The 15,657-nt window shown below is 42.6% G+C and overlaps 1 protein-coding gene across 3 annotated transcripts in view; it reads right to left on the minus strand.

Moving 5' to 3' along the window:
• Positions 1 to 15,657, minus strand: part of plxna1b (plexin A1b) — a 199,720-nt gene that overhangs the window by 69,163 nt on the left and 114,900 nt on the right. For all 3 annotated transcript variants that reach the window (XM_086198826.1, XM_086198827.1, XM_086198828.1), the window contains exon 9: positions 12,065 to 12,179. In XM_086198826.1, coding sequence (XP_086054952.1) covers positions 12,065 to 12,179 — 115 coding nt within the window. The remainder of the gene's footprint in view (positions 1 to 12,064; positions 12,180 to 15,657) is intronic.

Consider the following 15,657-nt stretch of genomic DNA (forward strand, 5'->3'; position numbering starts at 1 on the left):
AGGTGCTTAGATTACCAAAGAAGGAGAAGAAAATGCATATTGTGATCAATGTCTGTATTAAATGATAAGAAAATGATTAGTGTGCTGGCAATGTCAAATAAATCATTAATGGAAGCCTGATTTAACCTGATTAATCAACCTTAATTAACCTAAGCTGTGTAATACCCATGTCACAACCCGACAAGATATTTGGGAGCATAGCAGCGACGCTGATGAAAGGAATCAGATCATGTGTGTATGTCAGCTATCACAAACACATTATAGAGTTGCTATATGTACACTAACAGCATAGAATGTCATCATTAGGAGTAAAAATCAACATTAGCTGCAGGGTGTGGTATATACAAGGAAACCTGTGAGGGAAAATGAGCGCATGAAATGTGGAGGTAGGCTCATTAGCAGGCAGAAACCAGGAAGATGTTCTGTGACCAACGTGACACTTTGCTGTTGGGGGGGGTGGGGGGGTGGGGCGACAACTTAATAAGGCAGCAACATGTAGAGCAGCGCAGGAGCAAGGGAAGCGGGGAAGAAAGGGGACTTTGAACCTTGAAAGAGACTGAGATTGTCCACCCACGCCCTTCGTTTCCTTGCAGAGAAGTGACGGAGAGAGAGTGTGAGAGAGAGAGAGAGAGAGAGAGAGAGAAAGAGAGAGAGAGAGCGAGGGAGAATGAGAGCGAGCATAGAAGCAGAGTTTAAATTGAGGCAAGATGCTGCAAAATGTGCGACATGAATGTTATTGGCGGTGGATTATCAAGGACTCACAGAGCAGGAGCTTTACTCCATCTACAGACATATATGTTCTTTTTATACACACACACACCTTCACACTGAGCTTTGATGTGCCACCCAAGCACACATACATGTTGATTTCATCACCTAATCCCATATTCTTGACATACAAGAAAGCTGCCAAACCTACACAGTTTATCCCCTCGACATACACGACACAGTATGACATAAAACAATAAAAAAAAAGCAGGAATGCGCGATTATTATTATTTTTTTAGACTCTTTTTATCCTTACAGATTCTTCAGAGTGTGGGTGGGTGGGTGGGGGGGGGGGGTGCTGTGGTACCCTGTTATCATTTTTAACCCAGATATGTCAGCAGCAATCAAACCTTGTGCTTTTCACCCTTTCAAAGAAGAACCTAGACTTCAGAGGTATAGAGATGCCCGTCTTCCACCTCTGCAGACAGCACCATATTTGAATTTTGTTATCTAACAGAAGAACCCAACCGTCATGATCAAAGCTCCAGGTTTCCACTGGTGCACTGCAACTTAAGACTTGGTATCAAACTTCCATACTTTTAAAGCCACCAGTGAATTCCTTCAATATTGTAAGTATTAAAAAAAATACCAACATATTTTTATACCTGAGGAGTAAATCTGTCAGTTGCAGCTTATTTTTGATGCTGTAAAGCTGCTGTGAGTGTGTGAAAACGCAAAGGAGTTGTAACATGCACAGTTTATTAAAATAATTTAAAGTAAGTACCAAAGACAGTATCGGGCACTCTAGACAGGATCTGGAAATCAAGATATCATTAAATGTACTGTATTGAAAATTTGTAATGACACCTAAATCTACTGATCCTGATCAAAGCTCTTTTATTGATTAAGTCCTGCAGTAGCATCTACACAGGCCAAACTCCACTTCCCCAAGCATTTCTGAAGCTCAAGCGGAAAGCTGCTGTGGTCTGAAATAAACCTGCTGAGGATCAATAAGTGGCGCCACCACCGTACATGGATCCCTGTTTGTAGAGTTTAGCTGAGTAAATGTTAAACCTCAACAAGTCCCAAGCAGGATCCTGTATTTGCTTGCCACCGACTAATAGAGAAGGGTGACCACCTCGAGCTGGCATGCTCTCTTATCCAGGCAATAATCCCCTACAGCCACATTTTAACAATTTTCTTTGTCCCCCGGTTATGAAAGACTGGTCATGAGGAATCTGAAGGCACAGAAGGCCGAAGAGCAAGCCCAGTAACACAAGAGGTTTGTGCCACTAAGAAAAGCACAAGCCGCCACAGAAGTTTATGTTTCGGAAGTCCAAAAACAATTATCTGGTCCACAAATTGCCTGGTTGGGCTGAGGACACTGTGTTTTATTTGCACTTGCGACTGAAAATATGTGCAAGTCTTTTTAAAGTTGTTTTAAAGACTCCATTTAAGAACATCTATTATAGATAGTTCTCATCAAATGTCGCCAAACCATGCAAAGGATGCAGGTATGCTTATTAAATCATGATAAATAGTCTGTGAACCAACATCACAAAAAACTGTGGCTGGATGATGTTTTTATTTCAGAAGTTTTACTTTAAGGTCTTTGGTCTGTCTGGAGAAGAAACATGTAAACTCCCCACACCTGTTATTTTTTAGTGGTCAAACTCTTAAGGTAGTTTGCAGGAAACAGACTCATGCAAAGTTATCTTGACATGTTGCATGGTAAACCTTCGATATTCTTGCAAAACCAAAAAGTTCAGGTGAGTTCATGCTTTTCTTCTGAGCAGCTGACCTGCTGATATTTATCTCAAATAACAAGTCAGCTAGTCTGGGTGTGGGAGGAGGAGGAGAAGAAGAAGAAGGAGAAGGAGAAGAAGAGGAAGAAGAAGAAGACGATGAAGTAGAAGAAGAAGAAGCGGCAGTAGCAGCTGTTCCTACTGTCTGTTCGCCTGGATATTCCCACATACAAAGGCTTTGACAAACCGTGACAAATTTGGAGACGCGAGAGGAGGAGTCTGAAACAATGCTTCATCTGTGTGATTATCAGATGTCTATCAACAGTTCAGAGGGCAAAGCCCAGGCACCCACACACCCACACCCACACCCACGCACATTGCGGCCTCCCATTCTACCTGCCTGGAGAGTTCCCTCCACCTACTTATCTCCCTGAACCAACTCCTAAAATCTGAATAACAATAGAGGATGGAGGAGCACACATTTGCATGTTAATTTGTGAATTTCCAGGAAAATTTGGTTAATATGTGACACGCATTTGGATGGAAACCTGACTATTGTCATCTGTATTAGTCGCAGTGTCTTCTCTCCAGGATCCAGGTAGTGCTCTGAATTCAAAATGGGCATTTCAAGGTGAAAACAATTAACTCTGTTGATATTTTTATGATCTCTAATAAGGTCTTTACAAAACCTTTTTGACACTCAGTAATTCACATGCACTGGAGTCCATTTTTGTGGCACTAAAGCGTTGACCATTCCATGGGCAATTGTGTTAGTTAAATGGAGGTCAAGGGGGAAAAAAAATCAGTGCGGGCAGTTTTATTAAACCAGCATGGTGAAAAGCCCAACACGACAGACACAGCTAGCTGGTCTTGTGAGATTGGACAACGCAGCACGCTACAGGAATTTCTTTCCTACCCTCGTTCTCCATGCTTCTCAGTCTCAGCAGGCGGGCACCATTTCCCCGTCAGATTCTCTCCTGCTCTGCTCGGCTCTCCTTGCACTTGTGAGCTTGTTTTTCCCTTCAGCTCACTTTGCTGGATTATCTGTCAAGTCGTCAACCAGCTTCATCCTTTTTCTCTCAGTGACTCTGCGTTTACCTCTCTCTGACACACGCAGAGGAAATGTAAAATTCATCTGTGTTCGCCATTAGACAAGGCTGATTCTGAGGGCAGCGGAGATGAAGATTTAATTCCGCCTGAATAATTAAACCACCAGGACCTGTGACTGACACAAAGACACACAGAAACTCTAGAACACACTCATGCATGGCCCTCAGACCCAAGTATGGCCTTGAGACCCATGTGCATCTATCATGTTGTCATACACATGGAGCTGTCTTCCCACTTGATCTTCATTAAGCTCTTGCTGATCTTGTATTTATCGCTGCAGCCAGCATGTTAGCATCGCTGGCATGATACCCGCTGCATCAGAGGGTCTTGCGGATTGGTAGAGGATTACATCAAGGAGAGGATATCCTATAGCAGCCATGCTACACCCAACGCACAACTGACTGTACTACATTTTTCAATGTCATATCCGGATTAACACACTAGGACCAAGAAGGTGTCCTGATTGAGTTGCCTTTCCCATGAATATAACCACCGTCCTTGTATAGTTGCCTACTAAGCATACTTCTTAGGGTACGACAGGCTGTTGTCTCCACAGTGTCTCCCAGCCATCCCAGACAACCCACCATCCCTGCCTTCTGTTGGATTGATGCACAAAGCAAGGTTGTGACTAAGGGGGGTGGTTGTGTCTTCACAAAAAAAACCTCTGTAAATATAGCAAGAACTGCAGAAATATTTCAAGGAAGGAACTGGAGGAAAGAGAGAGAGAGAGAGAGAGAGGGAAAAAAGAAAAAAAGGTCTTGAGCTGAAAATAGCTCAAGTGAGAAGAAGAGATGAAGCACGCATGTATTTGTGACAGACCGTGCACGTATGTTCGCCTCTTTGTGAGCGCACATTTAACACCAGTGTCAACAGACAACATCGTGATGGTGTGGGAAGTTCCCCAAACACACACACACACACACACACACACACACACTCAGGTATGACGTGGGGCTGAATCACATTAGCAATACACAAATAGCCCCCACACTCAATTCACCGCATTGTTCTCAATTAACAAATTAGAGGCATGTTTGAAAACATCTGATACAATCCCACTTTCATTCTCCAGCAGTGGAAAAGTGATTACCGACTCTTGGACTAGAGGCTGTGAAGTTTTCTGTAAAAGTTCAGGAAAAGGAGGAGGGGTTGGGGGGGTGGTGGCCATCAGAAGTGGTTTGCAGAGCTAAAGGGAGGGGTGTACCGCTACCACACCAAGGGTTAAATACTGGCCCGTCACAGTCTGACTAGGATCCATCTGGCATTGAGGGCATGTGGTTACTTCAGCCCGTCGCCTCCGCTTCCTCTCACTATGGTCCATGTTCTCTCTCTCTCTCTTTCTAACACTCTCTCTCTCACCCTTCCCTCCAAACATGGAGCGCTTGGAAAATAAATGTCGTCACTCAGAATGTAATCTCCTGCTTGTTACTACCAGAGTTTCTCTATGTGCCTCCTTGCTCCTGTCAATACTTCTTCCATCTTTTTTTCTTCTCTTTTTTTGTGTTTACATCTGGTCTCAATTATGCACCTATGTCTGCCTTTGGTGTGTCCTCAGCGTAATACATGTACTGGAAACTGCAGCTACAGTACTGGAGAACTGCATGAGAGAGCTTGGGGGACATTATATCCTTCCTCATCCCAGTTTCTTTATCAATTCATTTAGATTTTATTTACCGTAATATGTAAAGGATTCTCTTACTATCAGGCAGAAAGACAAGCACGTGGGTGGGTGTGTGTGTCCAGCTAAGATACATGATGTACTGAGGTGGAAATAAAAATAAAAACAAACAAGAACAATGAAAAATGGGGGATTTGTGAATTGTGAAAGATGATTAAAGATGCTAGATGAAAGATTAGGACATTGCAAAAGGGAAGGATGGGGCAAAAGGCCTTGGAGAAAAGGGTGAGTGACACAAACATGATACGGACCCAAACACTATCGGAAGAAAATGTCCAGAAACAATGAGAAATGAAGACAGATATTACCATCTGATAAAGGGAGAGGAAAGGAGAGAAAGGAAAGGGTGGATATCATTCAGCTGCTGCCCACTCCACCTTCTCCCTCACCCGTATGCCCCCTTCAGCCCTGAGCTGCTGGTTGTGCTTCGTCCTGATAAGAACCAGTGACAATCACACACACACACACACACACACACACACACACACACACACACACACACACACACACACACACACACACACACACACCACAGCAATATAGACAGATATACGCATACACATGCATGCACACAGCGAAGCCCCCTCAAGTGGCCTTGGCCTGCATTGTGTGGGATGTCCTCCTCTGGTGTGTGTGTTCTGTTCAGTGTCTGAGTACCAGCCAGAGTAAACAAAGTGTGCCAGAATGTCATGGTCCGAGGCCTTCACACCTCTATCACAAATAGCCCTGTCAGCCACAGTGTGTGTGTGTGTGTGTGTGTGTGTGTGTGTGTGTGTGTGAGAGAGAGAGAGGGGGGGGGAGGAGAAGAAAAGCAGAGAGAGTCCATGTTCCTATGACTGTTTCTGAATGTGTGGGGAGGCTGTGTGCTATAAATGTGAGCACTTGTTTGAGTGTGTGTGAGAGAAAGTTAGAGATTGAGCAAACACAGTCAGTGTTCTGCTTTCTTCTGGCTGCTGCCAATGTGGAGCCACTCTTGTTAATACAGCGTCTCGCAGCAATGTGTCACACTTCAGCAATACGTGTGTGAGTGTGTTTCTAAGGGTCTACCAGTACTATTTCAGTCCGGCTTTGATACTCCAGCACAGTCTGTAGTGTGTGCCTTTAAGGGGGACACTTTAGAACTCAGTGTTTATCCAAGAAAGCTAAAAAAAAAAAAAAAGTGAAGTGGAAGGTGTTGAATTTACCAAAGAGTAAAACATTCACAACAGGAGCCACAAATACAGAATATAGTGGACAGAGAAGCTACGACTAAATAGGTGAATAAACAATAATAATACTGTATTGTACTTTTAAAAAACAAAACAAAAGTTGTTAGCCACTACAGGAGTTTTTTTTTAATATTTGGGGAAATCTTTCAAGATCCTCCGAATATTTGCGCTAGGACAAAAAAGGGGATTATATCAAAAGAAAGACGAGAGCCTCTGTTTTAATTTCAAGTAAGACACACAAAAACAATTAATTTATGATTTAGCTATTCTTTTTCATCAACAACTGAATGATGGTTGTTTTGCATTAAGAACTGATTTTCATACAAAAAAAATGGAAAAAATACTTTTTTTCAAAGAAGAGATTTTCAAACAATTGATTTCATATTCATCTAATTTTGTGGATTTTCTGCCTTGGATTTTTTTTTAAAAAATGGAATAACAAACTGTGATTGTTTCATCTTGTTCCTCTTGTTGTCTTTTTCCTCCTCTTTTTGATGCAAACTGAACTTTCCGAGTGTGAAATAAAGTTAGAATTAAATCAAACACACTTTGGGTGGTTTTCTCACTCCCAAGTGGTTTTTCCAATTATATACTCCAAAAAGAATCAACAACAGTAATGGGCCCTGTGGATCTTATGACCTCCCATGAACAACCACATCCATGTCCATCGTTCTCTGCCTGTTTCTGACATGGAAGTGCAGCTACTTTTTCACAAGGCACCGAGCAGCGTCCTCCACAGTGAAACACTGAAAACACAGGTTGATAACAGTCCAATTGACGGCGTAGAATGACTTAATACAGAGGTTTGCCTCTCGCCCACCGTGGTCGGTTTTGATAAATGTCCAGCGATGCATTGGGGAACTTATGCAACAATACAATCAATAAAACAAACAATGAAGAAATTAAATAGTATTGGAGAATCTGTGAAGAATATTGTGAACTAAATTTGGTTGAGAATGAAATTCACTTTATTTTGTATTGCCCTCTATACCATGATTTTAGACAAGCTTTGTTTGGAAACGTCCCTACTCATAATTTTGATTTACTCAGGATGGAGGACAGCGCTATAATCGAATTTCTTTTTGATAATGTTTTTCCTCTCGCTGACTTTATTTCCAAAGCGTGGGATCTGAGAAGAATAATTACATATAACTGATATATATATTTTTTAATATTAGTTGAAACTGTATCACATTTTGAGGAAGAATTATCTTGATGTAGAACTGTCTATGGTGATGAAATGGTGTCCTCTGTACCTCTGGACCCTCTCCTCTGTCCCTAGGTTACAATAAGTGGCTGTGTGTGTGTTCATGTGTTTTGATATCTGGAAGAGTGATTGTAAAGATGACTTTCCGGAATGTGTACCTTATTTTTTGGTTAGATTTAATGTCTGTATAATCCCATTTGGGTAGGGTCATGCCAATGTCCAGACACGAAAATACAATATTCATTCATTCATTCATTACTGCTCCACTTGTAACTTGGGCCCAAGACAATGAAACGGTCGGTGTTGTATGCAGCATGTTGTGTGGTTTCAGAGACAGAATCTGCCTGGGCTAACACTTTCAATCTGGCAAATATCGATATTGGGCCGATATATGGGGGAATGTTTACTCCCCGAAAACATCAAATAAAGTATGAAGGCACTTACAGCTGCTCATCCTCCGTCAGATGACAAGTTTGGACATAAATACAAACCAGCTGATCACATGAGGAGATATGAGGAGTACTAATATATGACACATTGGGCCGGAACCCTAAATTAAACATCACTGCTGGTATTCACTCACAGACACAAGGAATTCATCCTGTGTTGCATTTAAATTTCAAATTCATGATGACAACAGAGGAAGGTGAGAATGCATGAGGTGGCAACAGTCAAAGCCTTTAGAAGAAGAACAGCAGCACAAAAAAATCAATCAATCAAGTTGACCACAGCCTTGATTGCTGCAGTGAGACGGAGCCGTGCTTCGCAGCCAAACAAACACATAAGCATGTCTTAACATAGCTGAGCCCAACCACCCTGAACCTGGACTGCTGCTCATCAAGGTTTTGGCTCCCGATAGCACGTTTCACTCCAGGAGGGGTGTGGACGGAGAAAGAGAGAGAGAGAGAAGAGAGAAGAGAGAGGAAGCAAAGGAGAAAAGTGAAGGCAATCAAGTTCCTTGAAAAGCAAATGAAAGTGAAGAAGAGCGAACTTTTTCATTATGTGTTATGGAATAATATAGCGAGGAGATTTTCTGCCTCCCACTCAGTCTTATAAGAAAGTAACTCTTACTCCTCTCCTGCAATTTTCCACCTGGTCGCTCTTTAATTTGAGAATTTGTTTGTGGTGCCATCGGAGGCATTGTTGATTCATGCATATTTGATTTGAAAATGTCACTCATTATATTTGTTTCCTCCCCACTTACTCTATCTATCCATTCCCTTCATTCCCTCTATCTCTCCTCGCGCGCGCAAAAAAAAAAAACGGCACTTTTTATTCCCTTGTTGGCTTGTTTAGCACATTCTTTTCCTTTGTACTTTTCTATTCCTTTAGCCCAACAATCTCACACACTTCCATAAAATTTAATTCGCTCGAACAAATTGCAGATGGATGAGATAGTGCTGGCTGTGCAAGAAGGAGAACACAAACTGGAGGACAGATAACACACTGATCTTTGGGGTTGCCATGGTAACGCACCATTCAGATACTGTCAGGGATGAGAGGGAAACACTTGAAAAGGAAATAAATTAAGGAGTTCATGATGGAGACCGAAATGTGCTGATGTTCATCTGTCAGTTGGCTACATCTTAGATTTGAAATGATGACACTGATATTCACTGAATTTTATTAAGGCTTGATTTTATTTAAACTTCTGTGTTTTAGTTCAATCTAAAAATATACTGCATTCCCATCCAGTTCATTTTATGCTTTTACAATATCTGCATTAGAAAATCTAACATAAAAAAATTTAAATTGATCCCCAAAATATCTCACCCAAAAACTTTTGTTTTCACTTGGGGCAAAGGCCTGTCTATGAATGACAATATATGCGATAAAATGCAACTGAAACAAAGTCAGTAAATACAAGACGTACTTCATTCAAGTGATGGTCTTGGCTGTTAGCGGAGCTCTTCCAAGAGCACAAACTGCAGATGTAATATTAGCTGTTCAAAACTAACGATACCCTTTGTCCATCAATAACTGTTATAAATATTTATTGTTTTTATGCTCATTTGAGGTTTGACTGGAACTCTTAAATACGTCATCTAACTGCATCTTCTTCGACAGTTGCAGACGGGACACCTACTGCTTGCTTTGAATAACACCTAATATTTACATCAATGGAAATGCACAAAAATGTATTTTACTGCTGCTCTGAAAACGTGTTTCTAATTTTGGAATAAATTTAGGTGGCAAACTGACTAAAGTTAGATTGTGTGATTCACATCTGGTAATATATCTAGTCTGTGCCCTGCTGTCAAGCCCAGTGCAGCACCACTCAGACCACACACAGTCACACAACCACCGCTCACCCTTGTGTGAAAACAGCTTTTGGTTCAACTCTGAAAATGAGTCTTGTCTATTTTTGCATCTACAGACAAGAGAACCTCAGTACTCTAACTGAGGTATCTGCCGTCGAGTGAACACATTTTACTCTTGTGTTAAACACTGCTACTTGTGTGCAAAAAAAAAAGAAAAAAGGGTGAGGTCTAATTTAAGGGAGAACACACACTTGTGTACTTGCAGGCTCACAAGCAGATATTTTCCTTCTGGCATGCCAACTACACGAAAGCATGTGGTGTTCAGGAAGAGGGGAGTCAGTTCTGTCCTCATTCTTTAACAGTATATCATTCACAATCTGAGGAGGGGAGGTGTGAAAAGAGAGGGATGGGAGTAAAAAATGGGGAGAATGAGCATCAAAGTGGTGAGGGATGGTTGAGAGAGGAGAAGGATAAGTCTAGCCTACAGGAAGAGCTGTACTTGTTGGGGCATTAAGAGCGCAGCTAATGGATAAGGAAGCAAGGAGACGGATGATGAATGACTGCACGTGTGTATGTGTATGTGTGTGTGTGTGTGTGCGTACGTGCACGTGCGTGTCACTGTCAGAATGTTTACACTTGAAAGACACGAAGTATAGTTGTGTGTCGTGTGTGTGTCGTGTGTGTGTCGCGTGTGTGTGTGTGTGGGAGACAGTGCAGATGATGGATTCTCTCTCGGAGCATGTGGTCGGTTGTTTCTTGTGCAGACGAGGTGACAGGAAAGGGTCCGTCTTTCCGCTTCTTCCTGCTGCCTTTGCGTCCATTTGTCATATTGACTTCTTGTAGCAAGCTGCTACATATTCCAAAAGATTTTCTCACAGCAAGACATATCGACTCTTAAAAGTTTACATACATACAGCTAGTATGTGGACAGATGTGGACCCTTGATCTTCTGGCTTTCACAAATATTCCTCTCAGTTGATACGTTTACTTTCACTCTGCATCCTTTCTTTCTTCCTCTCATTACTGCAAGCCTTTACTGTTTATCCATCCTTTACCCCTCTGGCCTCTCTCAGCTCAGAGTGTGCTAGCCAGTGCTTTCCCATGTCTTGCAGATGGGCGAACTAATCCGTTAATGCTAGCTCCATGAGGCATGAAGACTGGGCCTGTGTGTATTTTCTGATGGGCACCGGGGCCACGGTTTAGCCTGCTAGTGTTTGGAATTCTACACAGCTCTGGTTGCGAGAGGAGATAAGGGGGGGGGGGGGGGGGGGGAGTAATTGGATAAAGGTTGACAATTAATAAAGGCGGCTGATTTGGGCTGGCCAACAAGGGGGGGCCTTTCATCTGCATAGAGATAACGGGCAGAGTCAGATCACAAACATAGGGAGATAATGTGCGTGTTTGTATCTGCGTGGTTGTGTGCAGCGTCAATCAGATAAATGACGGTGCGACTGTCAGTCACAGTGCAGTGCATTTACATCCATGATTCCTCTGAGCAGATATGCATTTGATTACATTTTCCTGCGCCTGATAATATATTCAGCCATGTGTTTACAGCAGAGAGATAGAAAAGAAAAACCAGGGTGAAAACATACCCTGACTGTGCGTCCATAATATCCTTGTATACACACACTCCAGCAGTTGACAAACACTTGTTATGCTTTGCATGTCGCTGCCTGCTGTAGCCGCAGCTCGGCACGGAAGATATTAGCTTTTATGCTAATGCAGCATTTGGCTATGTAAGAACAAGGCAGTATTTCCATGGATATTCATTCATCCCGGCCTGCTTATGGCCTTATGGGCCACGACAGAATTATCGCCGCACAGTACAAGCTGTTGTCACTGTGCCAACAGCCGCTATTACACATACAGACAGCAGACGCAGAGACACACACACACACACACACACACACACACATATACGCACACACAGTGGAAACCCTGAGGTGAACGTCACAGAAGGTGTGAGGATAAGGTAAGGTGTGTGCAGTTGAATAGCATTTGTTCGTAGAGGCTGCATTTCCATGCAGGAGAACATAACCAAGCGTGTGATCAGAATTATATCAAGTCAATCACGTCTTTTGGTTTTTGGAAATGCCTGAGTTAGTGTGTCGAGAGGGAAAATGATGGCATACGAAGAACCTTACCTCGGACATGTTGACACGCCCCTCCTGAAAGGAGCAGTCGTTGGCATTTTGGGTACACATGTGGCGGTACTTGCACCAGTAGCATGGGAATGAGCCGTTTACACAGGAGAGGCAGCTGGAACAGAGGCAGATGAGAGGTGACGGTTAGTTTGCAGGGTCACTTGGTTTCTAATTGAGTCTAAATTATTAATCTTACAGCCACATTTGGACAAAGCAGAGCAATATGAGGTGGTGTCAAATCACACGGGATAGAAAGACTTATGAAAAGGCTTGGTGAGAAGATGTCTGGCTTTGACTTTGACAAATCACTTCCATGTCTCTTTGGAGTGAGAGATTAATGTGGGTTTTGTTTGTTTGTGCATTCTGTTTGCGTGGTCATCTAGAGGCTAAAAAAAAAAAGGCTGAGAGAAGAAGTTGAACAAGCTACATGAGATGGAAATGAGTACTTTGTCATTATGATACTGTAGCAGTATTTGGGGAGAAAAACTATTGCGTAAAATATGATAATTTCAAGGCTCTATGTTGCTTTTTATGTTTGTTTTAATCTATTTGCTGAAATTTCTCAAGCATGCTGATGTCTATTTATCATTCAATGTCAAATCTGGAATTTTTCCCACCCTGTCTGGAATCCATCTTCTCTTCCGCTGACCTTTCATCGCCCTCATCTTCCATCCTGTCCATCAGCTGTCCCAACCTCTTTCTCCCATCACTTATCTCATTCATCACTCCCCACTCACTTGTGACTGTTCAATGATCTCCCTCACAATTGGCCCACTCATATATTTCACCTCGATTCCTTCTGTCTATACCTCTGCTGGATATTTCTCCACATCCATTCAGGCCAGAGTTTATCCTTCTGTCCTTCCATCTCTGTCTCTCTCACTCTATCCATCTCTTTCATTCACCGCCAACTCATTTTAAAAAGCTCTCTTCCCTGTTCTTTGTTTAAAGCCCTCTTTCAACCGTGGGGCTAAGAGAGCTCCACCATTTTAAATTCTCCTGCTTTAGCAGGGGCAAGGTGCAGATAGACAGGTTGAAAAAGAAAAGATAGGAGAAAAAAGAGCGAGATCAAAAGCAGGTGGATTTCCCTGAGAGACGAGGAGACGCCAGGTATCGTGGGAGAGAGAGAATCGGGAGGGGGGGGTGTAACCCGTGGGGGCTCTGCGTGGGAGCCTCATGGGACAGGGAGGAAACATTCAGTTGGAAGTTGGAAAGTGTGTTTCCATCTAAGGGGGTCAGGACAAGAGAATCAGACAGGTTCAAGTGCACAGCTCCATGCTACATGTCCTCTCTCTGCCCTCCAGAGCCTCAACACAAGCTTATTAACGTGGGCAGCTTCTAATGTGGGCTAACGTAGCCATTATCAAATAAAATTGTTTCATTTCATTACAAGGTTTGATAAACCCTTTTGTCTGCAACATACTGTTCAGTTTCAGAATTTGTTCTGTGTGACTCATTTAGCATTCATGAGCCTTGTGAGCATATGGTTTATTGGAAATGTAATAACGGTACAACACTTAATGCAGTCAAAGTAAGCAAGTCTGGATTTGCAACAATGAAATAAAGGACAGAGATGCACAACATGCAGGCTGATTTGTATTCAACCACATCTGCTAGGTGTGAATTTGTGTATCTGTCTGAGCTGTTCTGAGCACACACTCAACAATCTCTCAAGTGTGTTTTAACCCTGTGTAAAATGCCAGCTACCCTTCGCCTCATCCGCATGAAAAATGAGGGCTTTAACTCTCCAGCTCTGAGATGGAGCCCATATATGAATCCATCAAAGCCTGACTTGGATTCATTTGGATCAATTAGGGCCGCTCGTTTGTTAGGTGCGCACTTTAAGCGATCGTTTCCAGCCCGGACCCCTCCTTTTGAGCAAGATCAGAGGCTGGAGCTTAATTCAATCCCACTGCCGCTTTAATTGACCAATTTAGCATTGTGCTGAGAGAAGCTGTCCATTTAGAATGAAGGATGTGCGGCTGAGGAAATAACAGGCCTCTTAATACCACGCAAGAGCAAATAGGAGATTTGTCAATGTTGCCAACGAATGGAGAGAAAACGATTAGGGTACGCTAGGCCAGTTTAGCATACAGTGCATGGAGTCAAAGAACAAATCTGAGCTTTTGGGTCAATGTTCTATCCCAAGGGAATTAGTAAGACACAGGAGAAGGGCTGTCAATACGAAACAAAAGAGCAGATGATGCTGCTGGTGGAAGACAATCAACACAAGTTGGTCAGGCCCCTTGCGTAGCTTGTTTGTAATCATTAGCTCTGCAACAATACCATCTTTGAATGCTTTGTTTTGTTGTTGGGGCCCACCAATAATCATGGATGATCAAAATACTGCATAATTCATCACTGCAGGGAACTTAAATCAAACAGCAAAAATACAATGTATAGTAGTTCGACCCAAACGCCCGTCCGTCACTAAAGCCCTAATAATTTCAAACATCGACTTTTATCTTTTATTCATGTCAAATCAACCTTGTTAGTGTACCATTGGCTTTGAAATAATGAGCAAAATATCAGCAGGTAACTGCTACCAACTTTGGGTGACTTTTATGACTACACCCTTTGAAACGGGGGAAGGTGTCATTATGTGAGCCACCCAAGGCCAGCAGTAGGCCCTGTCTGACAACCCCCCACTGCTTGCTCTTAGCGTCCTTGAAGTGACCAGGGCCCCCCTGTCAAGAGTTGCCTTAGGATCGCAAAACCTCTCTTTTAGCCTGAATGCAAAAATCCTTTTGAACAGGGCCATTTGGGAATGTGTGACAATTCTTTCTTTACTTGTCCAGGGGTCGGCTTCGCTTCCCCCGCCCTCGACCCCCTAGTATCTCCTTAGTGGCTGCAGACATGCTCCCCGTATGGCCACGCTCATAATGCAAATTTAATCTGTTCATATTCAGATGCTAATCGAGCTAGCTTCAGAGGAGTAGCGATTTTTTGGGGGGGGGGGGGGTTCTGGTACAATGGCCAGTGATGTCGTCCTCTTTCCTTTCTTCTATCAGTCTGGAGTGTTAAATACAATCCACTTTCCTAATGAGGTGTGTTTGACACTCCTGCACTTGGCAAAATGAGTTATTTATTGCTGAATATTCATTTCAAAGGAGTAGAAGTGAATTATTTAATGGACAATCCCACCATTACTGGATCCCTTTATATGGTAAAGGTGTGTGCATGTGTGCGTAGTGAGAAGTATTGTTCAAGATAACGAGGGGACTGTAATCTTACTGTATCTATAAGAGGGTTAAACACATGCAGCGTTAGCAAAACAAGCTGCTTAAAATGTGTGAAGAGTTCATTCAGATTCATTGAGCTGCATTTGTTAGATTCCCTGGCTTCCCCCTTTTTTACATTCTTAACCAAAGTACCCTCTATGACATTCAGTGCAATATTTCCAGCAATTACTCTACGAGCAACAAATGAAATGATAACTGAGGATGCCACATTAACCACAAAGACACTAGGTAGATGGGTGCTTCATTCACAGGCATTTAAACACCAATCCATTGCCTACGACTATCCTCCCAATCTTTAATAAATGGAGGGCTGTGGAATGAGAAAAAGCTTATGGAAATATTTAATTAAGG

Source organism: Aulostomus chinensis, chromosome 3 (assembly GCF_037954235.1).
Source record: "Aulostomus chinensis isolate RoL2024-O1b breed Wild chromosome 3, RoL_Achi_v1.0, whole genome shotgun sequence".
In the NCBI taxonomy this organism is placed as follows: domain Eukaryota; kingdom Metazoa; phylum Chordata; class Actinopteri; order Syngnathiformes; family Aulostomidae; genus Aulostomus; species Aulostomus chinensis.